Below are 11,505 nucleotides of genomic sequence, written 5' to 3'. Positions count from 1 at the left end.
CTTTGAGAAACTGCAAATAGACTATATCTCTTATTCCTCAGGCCAAAAGTAAGCATAGTTGAGAACAGTATGGTATATAAAGTACAAAAAAAAAGAGTTAAAGCCTCTTTGGAAAAAAATGCAATGCCAGGAGAACACCTATGTAGCAGCATCACTTTTTGGTTTGTATAGCTACATCATAATAAACTGAATACAGTCTTGAACAGTACTTTACTTAGATAAGGCCAACTATTATAAATTATTATAATGATAAATTGTTTATGGTCATTTCAGAGTTCAATGCTTCTCAATCCCTGACCCTGATCAGTAAGGGCTGCATAGACTCGGACCTGTGTGGATCGGCCCTAACTGGATCCATCCTCGGTGTTGCTTCACCAGCAGCATTACTTGCTGCAACACTGACCTGTGCAACGGAGCCTCCTCTGTCCAGCTGCCTCTGACTGTGGCCCTTTGTGCTGCCATCCTGTCATCACTGTGGGGCTTCTTGGAGTTTTAGTCAGACATGATGTCAATCATTGCTCAAAGCTGATCTAATGAGTCAATAAAAGATTTGTAAAAAAATATGTTTTTTTTTCTTACAAATACACTGAAACAGGAGCACTTAAACAGCTTGTCAGGATATTTGGCAACTGCATTTTATTAGGTCATATGTTTTATTAGGCTTCTTAGAGTTTTAGTCAAACATCATACTAATATACTAACTAATACTGAGTCTGTACTATGATAATTTATCATTTAGATAAAGATGCAAATAAGTTTATTACTGTAAAAAAACAACAAAAGCTTTGAAATGAATCTTTTTGATTTTTTCTCTCTAAAGCACAGTGAAGCAGGGACTTTAAAAACTGCATTTTTGTATAAGATATAATATTTTTAGCTTGGATGTGTTTAACAGAAATTTTATTAAAGAAATATCTATAAATATAGTTAAGCTAATTATTTAGTTATATTGCACATTTGATTAAAAAAACAATTAAATAAACATGGAGAGATTTTTATATTCAACAAAAATTGGCAAATAATTTATTAATAAAAAATAAAAGATTCTCTACAATTAGGAAAGAATTATCCATATTTGGAAAAAAAAACTCTGCCAACTGGTTTAAACAAATATAAAATACCATTAAAAATAAAATATGATTGAAGTAATGTCCCACACAAGTTCTATGTTTTACATTTCAACATTCATAATTTAAAGACAATCTAAATAATCACATTTTTAGTTGTGAATTGTATTGTTTTCAATACCTGATGTAGTCGTAGAATTTATCAATTTATTTATAAGTCTTTTAGTACACATTTCTTAATTAAAGCATTAAAAATCTTTCAGAAGATATTTTACAGACTTCAATATTATCCTTTACTGTACTGTATATACTCCTATAATGTAGAACAGGAGGCCTAAAAGGTCCAGAAAACTAGAAAGAGTTGAATAAAATTTATGTTGGTGCGTAATGAAATATTACACAAATTAGAAATATAAAGCAGAAATTACTTCCTAACCCAGAAGGTACCACAGTACCAAGAATAACTTTTTTTCTTTTTGTAGACAGTAAATCTTTGTACCCCAACTGGGCGAGGCTTGTTCCGTCTGCATGATACAAGCTTGTGGGATGTTTCCGCATAATTGCTCTGCAGTTTGTCTATTGTTTGCATCAGATCATCTGATAAATCAGGTTGAACCGCTCTGACTACAAGTCATTTCGAAACCAACAACTCCCTCTGGGGGATCACAAGCACATTAAAGTTGCAATTACAGCAGAATATAGTCTTTATGTTGACAATGAATTATTATTTTTTTTTATCCACAAAAAAAAAAAAAAAAAAAAAAAAAAATCAGTATTCCTTAAACACCACATTTGTTTTGATTACACTTGCTCATTCAAAAATATAATATCAAACTTCAGCCTCTAGCTTGGATTTCATTGGATCCCAGTTTAGATCCCACACAGTACACAAACGCAGTACTATTTATATAACCTCATCATATAGAGTACAGTTTACCAACCTTCTTTCATTAGTTAAATAATGTGCTTGTTAAAAAGTTTAGACCGATACTAGATATCTAATGTCTCCCTCTAGTGGTTAGATCGAAAAATGCATCGAAAAATATCAAGAATCAAGAATTTAAAAAAAAACTTAATAAAAAAAGAAGCATCTGCAATGACTTATCACACAAAATAAAATGTTTTGCATCCTTGCAAACATTATGTATATGTGTTTTTGTGGTTACAACTCAGATGGATTATTTTGCAAATTGATTAGATGCATATTTCCTTAAAAGGTTAAACATTTCCAAACACAAAACAATTCTTCTTTAGTTTAACTATAAAATATAAAATTATTTGATTTAAGTAAAGTGTGACAATATGCAAAGGTAAAGTTGTTGAAAAGTAAAAATAAATAAATAAATAAAATCTGTCGTGAAAAACAAGTACCTTTTTTTGGGTAGTAATAGTTATCTCAAAGCACAAGTTTTCCAGATTACTAAGATCTTCTTGGTGAGAATTTCAAAATGTTGTTCAAGACTATCCAGAAAGTTCCAAGAATTTTCTCTTCCCTTTAAAAGCAGAGCAGGAAACTCCTACCACCAGTGCTGAGCAGAGCTTGCTTAACCATGGCAGCAGATACATGTGAATTTGAGCAAAGGATGATTCAACAGCTGGTTTGTGTCAGGAAAACCAGTAAAAGATGTGAAGCTGGGCCTCATCCTCAACTGGTTATGCACATTTGAGTTTGTCTTTTGTTTTTGCATTACATAACTTAAACTCACACATACAAATCACTTTCAAGCATTCACTCTACACCGCTGAAACCAAAACTTTCAATCCATTATAGTCTTTAATAGATGTGATTTTGTGCACCCATACTTGTGGCATGATCTCCCATTTTTGTTATGATACTGAGCCACTCATAACACAATTTTACCTTCCGTCTAGGTAGAAATATTTATTTAAACAGATTGCATTCTTGACACATATATTGCTTAGATGCAGCAAACTGTGTGGCTGCAGTGACAGGAGGTACACCTTGAGATTCCAATTCCAAGTTCTTTAACTTCCCTTTAAATTAAAAGCTCCATATTTTAAACTTTGACACCACTGGATATCCCTACCAGACAATTTATCCTAAACAATAAATCTAAACAGGTTCTGGAACAGGAAAAGTGAGCTAACTTTGAGCCTCTGGGAAGGCCACCACCTTTAACTCTTTTAAACTGCTAAGCCAGGCTCTGACACATGACTAATCCAGATATTTAAGCCTCATGCATACATAGGTTTCTAATACACCAACGTAACCTGGATACATGGACGCCTGTTCAAACCTTGGTTATTAAAGTCACTCACAGAGACAGGATTTCATCTTTAGATATCCCTTCAGATAAATTATTCTTTGATACATATCCCAATGAGACCCAAGAAGAAGAAGAAAGAAAGGCCATCAGAGCCTGGAAATCAAATAAATAAATAAAAAACACAGTTTTTGCCCATATGAGAGGGAAAATATCCAGTCAGATTCATGTTAACAGCTAACTAATGGCTGCTAACCATTTGCATATCAGAAATATTAGGGCTCTAATCAGCCCTACTCAGACTGATTTAAGATATTTAAATCAACTATGAGCCATAAATCAATGTAACATATCCATATGTGAAGTAAAACCTCTCACCGGAAGTGTAGAACCCCCGACTACCACAAGGAGGAGCTAACACCCCCCTAACTTCTGAATAGAAGTATGCATTAGTATAAACTGGGCTTTATAGAGAGATACTGTACACACATAGTAACAACTTTATTTGTAGTGTCAACAAAAACTAAAGTGATGTTTTTTTTTTATTAAAATATTAATATAGGTCACTATTTTTAGTCCTTTCTTTTGGCAAGTAAAAACTTTATTTAAAGGTTGTTAAATTTCGAAATATAATTCGAAAATGAAATTATATATATATATATATAAAGAAAAGAAAAAAAAAGAAACTGAAAATGCTTTGGTATTAATAAGCAGAAACACTAAAAACATCCGCGACAGGAAGTTACAAATTGTCTTATTTGTTTCTGTATGACATAATCCCCAAGGACTTCCTGAAGATCTTCATCGGAAACATCTCAATAAAAACTAAAAACTTCCTTATAAATATGTACAGTTTCTGTTTTCAAATCGATGAATTAACCCCTTTTATTATCTTTTCTCTCCCCTCCAGTATGGAGGACCAACTCTGCCATATTTAAAAATAAATAAATAAATGCTCAATAAATAAATAAGAATACAATTAATTGCCCCAAATATATAATAAACAAATAAATGTAGGTAGAAATTAAATTATACACTGAGACATAAATGTATATATCTCTTTTAATTAGCTTTTTTATTTATTTGCCTTTGTAATAATTACCCTCTAGAAAAGGCATCCCCAAAGTCGGTCCTCGAGGGTCGCTGTCCTGCAGGTTTTAGAGATTTCCTTGCTCCAGCACAGCTGATTTTAATTGAAAGCTCATTAACAGGCTTTTGCTCAACTGCAATCATCATAATCAGCTGTGCTAAAGCAGGGAAACCTCTAAAACCTGCAGGACTTTGGGGAATGCCTGCTCTAGAAGTTGACCCCCTCCTCATTTAAAAAGTGAGGGAGAAATGCATACAGAATGGTAAAAACGACAGGCAGAAATAAATAGCATTGAAGAAAGAGTCAAAATATATAAAGGAAGAATAAAACAGACAAAAATATTATGTCATGCACATAAATAAATACTTAAAAAATAACTTTTATTACAACTTTATCAAATAAATAAAATTGAAGAATATAATGGACAATAAATAAATAAGGTAATTATCACAAAAGCGAATAAATAAAGAAGCTAATTAAAAGAGATATATACATTTATATGTCACTGTTTGATTTAATTTTTATCTACATTTATTTGTTTATTGTATTTTTGTGGGTGATTAATTGAATGCTTATTTATTTATTGAGCATTTTTTTATTTATGTATTTATTTTTAAATCTGGCAGTGTGGGTCCTCCATACCTCCAGAACCGCCTTAGTTTTTCATGCAACTTTCTGCAAGGGCTGTGCACCAGGAAATGGAGGCGCTGCTCTCATGATGATGATGATGATGATAATTGTGTAGCTGCAGCAGCAGAGTGCAGCAGACCCTGAACTGGGAGGAGGAAATCAGCGGCAGCGCAGACAGAAAACTTTCAGCAATTTTTGGGTAAATGAATCCTGGTTTAACTGTAATTATCCTCTGAGGGCGGGGATCGCTTTATGAGGCGTTTCCTCTGCTTATGTGGCAGCTTCAGCCTAACTTGTTACTTTGTATCAGGGATTTGCTCTAGCGGAAGATGTGGGCTGAGCCGCGCGCATTTCTGTCTCCAAACTAAAACTGTCCAGATCTTCCTCACTCATCTTTCTCCTTTTTTCCCCCCATCTAAAGGTTGTATTTAGGGTTGAAGATGAGCGAAGCAGAGCAGCCCAGACTTGAGCTTTTCGTAAAGGTAAGCAGCAGAAATGAAAGCCATCACACCCAAAAAGTGACGCGCAGTTGGTGGAAAGATCTACCTAAACTCCTGATAATTACGCACCGCTGTTTATCACAGATTAAAGTGAAGTTTAAACTGGATCCTCTGTTTGTTTTCATGTCAGTCATGACCACCGCTGACTCACCGAGGTCTATAAACCCCTGTAATCTAATTAAACGCACATTAAGACAACATGCGGCGGGTTTTTTGTCTATATTTAGTGTGTTGGTCAGGAAGCGTAGCCGCGTTTTTCTGCGCTATAATAATAAACTCTATTCCTCTTCCTCTCGCACAATGACTGCTCTGTGTCTACATGTGCGCCACCCTCCACTTTTTGCACTAAAGGCGTGAATGATGCTGTTGTAACTTCCCTAAATCCTAGTTTCATGAGACTTTACTTTCACACGGTTTCATGTCAAAGTCTATATTTATAGAATACACTCCAATTTTATTAATCTTCAAATATTTAAGGTATTTTTGCATTATGCGTTTTAGTTGAAAAGTTACTCATTTATAACTAGTTATTTCTGTAATTCCCCGTTTTTTTTATTGACTTTACACTCTCACAAGTACAGAGCAAGGAAATGAACTCTGCATATAATCCATTCCTTAGGGGAGCAGTGGGCTGCCATTGTGGGGCAACCGGGGAGCAGAGTGGGCAGAGGCATAGCCAGATAATTTTTATTTAGGTGGCCAGGCACAAACCAATGTGAGGGGGGCTGAAAATTAACGAGCAAAACATCCAGCGATTCTAAATAAAGACAAACTATACTTTCCTACAGCCTTTGCTAACAAATAGACGAATATATTCATATATCCGTAATTTCTAGATAAAAGGTATAGTTTATAAAACTTTCAGTTTTGATTTCTGGGGCGTATATCTTTACCAACTTGTATCAATAAACATTCAGTATGAAATTTATATTTACAAGCACTAATATCTACATAAATTGATTATTTATGTTATTTATTATTTTAGTTTTTATTAAAGTTGTTGTCAATCTATGATTTCACTGAAGACTCCTAGATGAGATGCATAATTTTCTCTTTACCCCATATAACAAAATCTAGTTCTGAAAAGAGCATGAATTTGTGCATACCATCTTTAATGTTTGTATATTGATGTGTAGAATTAACCAAAAAAAATTTAAATGTTTTGAATATTTCATTTGAGAGTATTACTGCTGCCACCATCTATATTAGAGTGGGAAAAAAATGGTAGGGGTGGCCAATGATTGCCTAAGGGTGGTCATGGCCACCCCTGGCCCCCCATCTAGCTCCGCCCCTGAGTTTGGGGTTAAGGGTCTTGCTCAGGGAGCCAGTGTGTCAGTCTGTAGGAGTGAAGCTCGAACTCAGAACCTCTGGATTTAAAGCTCTATGCCCTAACCACTATACCACCACTCCCCTTCGATTTTAATATGCTTTATTAGACTGTATGATCTGGTTGAATTATCACTGTAAAGTGCCTTGAGATGACATGTGTTGTGAATTGGCACTAACCAAAGGAGACCGACTGATGTGGGTCTCCTTTGGTTACCAAAACAGCCCCCAACAACTAAACCAACATAGAGAAGCTGTTAAGTTTCATGGGAAATCTTGGACCTAGTCCAGGTAGTATGATTGTTCACTTACAGAAATAAGTTTGTATGGTCTCCGCATGCATGCGTAGGCTTTCTCTTAGTGTTCTGACTTCCTCCCACTGTAAGTTGTTTTTCTTGTGGGTTTCTGTGTTGTCATCATGATGGAACAATCTGCCAGTGTGTACCTTGCCTCTTGCCCATAGACTAATGGAAATGGGCATCAGCGCCCATGTGACCTGGCAAGGACAAGCGGTTACAAATAATTGATATAAAACACCTAATCTAAGCTAAACCATTAAAAATAAAGCCTTGTAGCCCTGATTCATAATATCTAATTGTTTTATTTTACTTCAGTTAGGAAGTATTATTATTTGTTAAAGGTCAGAATAATGAGCTGGATTTTTTTTTCTATGAAATTAGACACATACTGATGAGCCAGATAACTTTTTAGATAAATATTTACATAATTACTTTCTTCAGATTCAGCTATTTACATCCATGTCTGTATTATTTGGTAGAAGTAGCTTTTAAACTGTATGACGTGGTTTAAATATTTTGGGAATCTTTCCACAAACTTCTCACAACAGATAGCTTGGATTTTGGCCATTTTTTTGAGACAAAACCAGTGTAACTAGGTCAGGATGTTGACCAACTTGCTCTCACACATGACTGCAGCTTCACTAATTCGTTTTCTACGTGCATAAGCCAAGGCTAGAAAACTGCAAAATATGAATATAATCCTGAGCTCATTTTGTCACTAAATATTGAATTTTATCTCCGTTTTTTTTCTCATTCTGTATTGAAAAGAGCCCCACTCCTTCCTGCATTCAAACATCCACTCGGCATGATGCTGCCACCTCCGTACTCCACAGTGTGTGTGGTGTTATCAAGTTTTACCATCCTCTACAACTTACGGTATCTATCATGGTTTGGGGACTCTACAACCAACTGGAAAAGGCAGGGTACACCCTTAACAGGTGACCTAAAGGACAACCACCACCTAAGGGCACTTTGGAGACACCAATCAGCCTCACCTGACAGATAACCAGCACATAACTGCTCCCTTCACTTGTTCTGCTTACGTGTAGAAAAACCCTAAAAGCCCTGATTTGAGCCAAGGACCTTTTCGCTGTAAAGCAACAGTGCTACAAAATGCACCACAGAACAGGAACAAGCATCACCCTTTTTCTTTTTGAAACCTTAGTATTTGTTTCATCAGATCAAGAGACCGAACAATTCAGGGTCTCTGTGCCCCGAGTGCATTTACTGACTGTAACATGTTTATTTCCTCACTAAGAGCCTCATAGTAACCGGGAATGTTTTACAGTTCAGTGTTTTTTTTTTTTATGCCAAACACAAAAAATAAACTAATAAATCAAAAATCAATGGTCTTCCTCTGTTCTTGACTTATAGGCAGGAAGTGATGGTCAGAGTATCGGCAACTGTCCCTTCTCTCAGCGTCTATTCATGGTCCTGTGGCTGAAAGGAGTGACCTTCGACGTCACCACAGTGGATATGAAAAGGTGAAGACTCTCCTTCATCTCTGTTTGTTTTTGTTTGATCTTGTGTAACGCTGCAGGTTGCTGCAGGCATAACAGAGAAAATCCTCCCATTGTGTCAAAAGGTCCCTAACTGAAGTGTTCAGAAAGAAAACGGAGCATTATGTTTTGAATTTTCTGTGTAGTTTTTGTTCTTCTCTTTGTCTCCTTGTTTCTGACTCCTCTACTCCTCCTCACAGGAAACCAGACATCCTAAAGGATCTGGCTCCTGGAGCTCAGCCTCCTTTCCTCCTGTACGGCGGCGAGGTTAAAACTGACACCAACAAAATCGAGGAATTCATTGAGGAAACTCTCGCTCCTCCAAAGTAACTGCTCCCTTCACTTGTTCTGCTTAGCTATCTTTATTCTGCCTGGTTATGCTAAAATGATCTGAAAATGTATGACATATGTAATTTTTTAAACATTCAAAGATTTTAAATCCTCCATTATATCTAATTAGATTTAAACTCTATGGATAAATCAAGGCAAATATCTTAGTTTTTTTTCTTATAGAATTTATTTTATAAGTAAATGGGGTTTTTTTTGGGGGGGGGGGTTTCTGAAGCCTCTTAGTGGTCTAATCTTGACTTTGGCTGCCTCTTTATTGATCGTTAGTGCCATATATAATAATTTTTCTGTCTGGAGAATACATTATTTTTAGGATTAATGGATAATTCATGAGATCCAAGTCTATTTACCTTGTTCCAAATGTTCATATCCTATAAATAGGATTTAATTATTCATTTTATTTAGATGTTAAAACATTCCTACTGCTAAAGTAATAGGCTATATTGATTATAAGAGCCATGATAAAGTTATCTAATACTTTGTTTTGTATTTCAAAACCTAAAATAGAGAAACATGGATGTGTGTTATTTCTTTTCTCCAGAACATAATTTAGAACATTTTGAAAACATGAGTATAAAACATTTATTGGAATATATTAAGAGCAGAAATCCTCTTCTATGTATAATCTGTTGTAAGGATCTTTAGTGTAAGTGGAGAAATAGTGTTTTAGCCTTTCATCCAGCTAATCAGCAGTGTGCAGGAACAGGTGGGGAAAGAGCAGAGCTTCATTACTTTATACCTTATCCAGCCAGAGATAATTTAAGTCAATTAATCTTGTATCTCAATAAAAGGACCTTAAATAGTAGGAAGACTCAATGAAAGAGGGTTTCTGAAACAGGATAATATCCTGAAGAACTGTTGTCCAAGGCTTAAAACATGAGAAAGTCTGAGAAATTAGGGCTTGTTTACAGCAGTTATTTGTATATTAAATTATATTTTATATATATTATTTAAAGAAGACTTATACAAAAGTTAGCTGCAGTTTCTTTTTTATGCACTCTCAATAATTTTTTGTTGTTGTTTTTGTAATTGACCATCTGTCCGTCTCTTAGATATCCCCGTCTGGCTGCTCGTAATCCGGAGTCCAACACAGCAGGAGTGGACGTCTTCTCCAAGTTCTCTGCTTACGTCAAGAACTCAAACCCTCAGACTAACGACAGTAAGCATTTGTCTGCTTAAAGATATAATGTCTTCACAGGAAAGCAAAATGGTCCATATGTTAATCTCAGACTTAAAATAAACTGTAAGGTGTGTCTGTGCATATAACATTACACTTAGCTGATCCGCATTCGTCAGTATTGCACACTCTTCACTGTTCTTAATCAGTTTATCTTTTGTTGAAAGATATTCTGTAGCTTTAGGTGTCTGTGTTTGCACTCAGATCTAGAGAAAGGTCTTCTGAAGGCTCTGAAGAAGCTGGACGACTACCTCGGCTCCCCACTTCCTGACGAGATCGACGAGAATAGCGCTGATGAGGTCACTTCCTCAACACGCCCTTTCCTGGATGGCCAAGACCTAACTCTGGCAGACTGCAACCTGCTGCCAAAGCTGCACATTCTGAAGGTAATCTTCTCAGTGTGTGGGGTTTATCCTCACCGTGGTTTTCCTGATGCACGCCACTCAAACGGCTCCTTTTTTTAATCCCCCTCCTGTTGCAGGTGGTGTGTTTGAAGTACAGAAAGTTTACCATTCCCGAGTCTCTGACAAACGTCTGGAGGTACCTGAACTCTGCATATGCCAGGGAGGAATTTAGCTCAACCTGTCCAATCGACGAGGAGATCCACATGGCTTACTCATCTGTAGCTAAAGCTCTCAAGTAGGAAGAGGATGCACAATGTGAAAGTAAAAAGAATAATCCACACAGACGACAGTTAAGCAAATATTCACTCTGTAAACCACCCAGATCTGTTTCCCTGACGATGGGTGTTCCCTTAAATCCATGTTTACCTTTTAATACCATTGGAAGTCAGAGAGCACACCCACCCACAGGTGTATCTTTGTACTTTAGACAGGATCCGTTTACATCAGCAGGGAGGTGAGGGCAGGTGTAGACAATCCAGGAAAAACTCTTCCGATTATATTTTTAAAAACATTTAGCAAAACATATTTTTACAAAAATTTTTTTTTATTGTTTTACCTTTATTTATGTACTTCATCAAGTCAATTCAGAGGTAGATAAAGGTTTTATGAGGTTCTAAAATACAATATGGGTCCATTTATTCTCACCTTAAAAGAGGTATCTGCCACTAACATAGCAAAATAGTGCTTTATTTAAATCTTAGTATGGCATGAGATTCTACCTGAATGATAACCTTGAGATCAAAAAAAAAGTTTAAGGTAAGATCAGAATACAAAATAGTGTTACACAATAATTTCTACTCCTGCTGAATTTCAACAGTTGAAGTGACACTAGCTGCTCTGTCCCGGATGTACAATCCGTACCATCTCAAAAGCTCAGAAATACTAAGCATACTAAAATATAATGTGTTAAAGAATAAAAATAATTTCCTGAAAAAATAAA

At 35.7% G+C, this 11,505-nt stretch overlaps 1 protein-coding gene across 1 annotated transcript; it reads left to right on the top strand.

Annotated features, from left to right (window-relative positions):
* Positions 1-5,052: 5,052 nt before the first annotated feature.
* Positions 5,053-11,505, top strand: clic1 (chloride intracellular channel 1). Its single transcript, XM_038277044.1, has 7 exons — positions 5,053-5,211; positions 5,434-5,494; positions 8,512-8,621; positions 8,837-8,962; positions 10,037-10,143; positions 10,366-10,547; positions 10,643-11,505. Exons 2-7 carry the CDS (start codon positions 5,453-5,455, stop codon positions 10,802-10,804), a joined length of 729 nt encoding a protein of 242 aa, XP_038132972.1. The 5' UTR covers positions 5,053-5,211; positions 5,434-5,452; the 3' UTR covers positions 10,805-11,505.

Source organism: Cyprinodon tularosa, unplaced genomic scaffold (genome assembly GCF_016077235.1).
Source record: "Cyprinodon tularosa strain WSP-4 unplaced genomic scaffold, ASM1607723v1 ctg13, whole genome shotgun sequence".
NCBI classification, from domain to species: Eukaryota; Metazoa; Chordata; class Actinopteri; order Cyprinodontiformes; family Cyprinodontidae; genus Cyprinodon; species Cyprinodon tularosa.
This window is presented reverse-complemented; position numbering and strand designations above follow the sequence as displayed.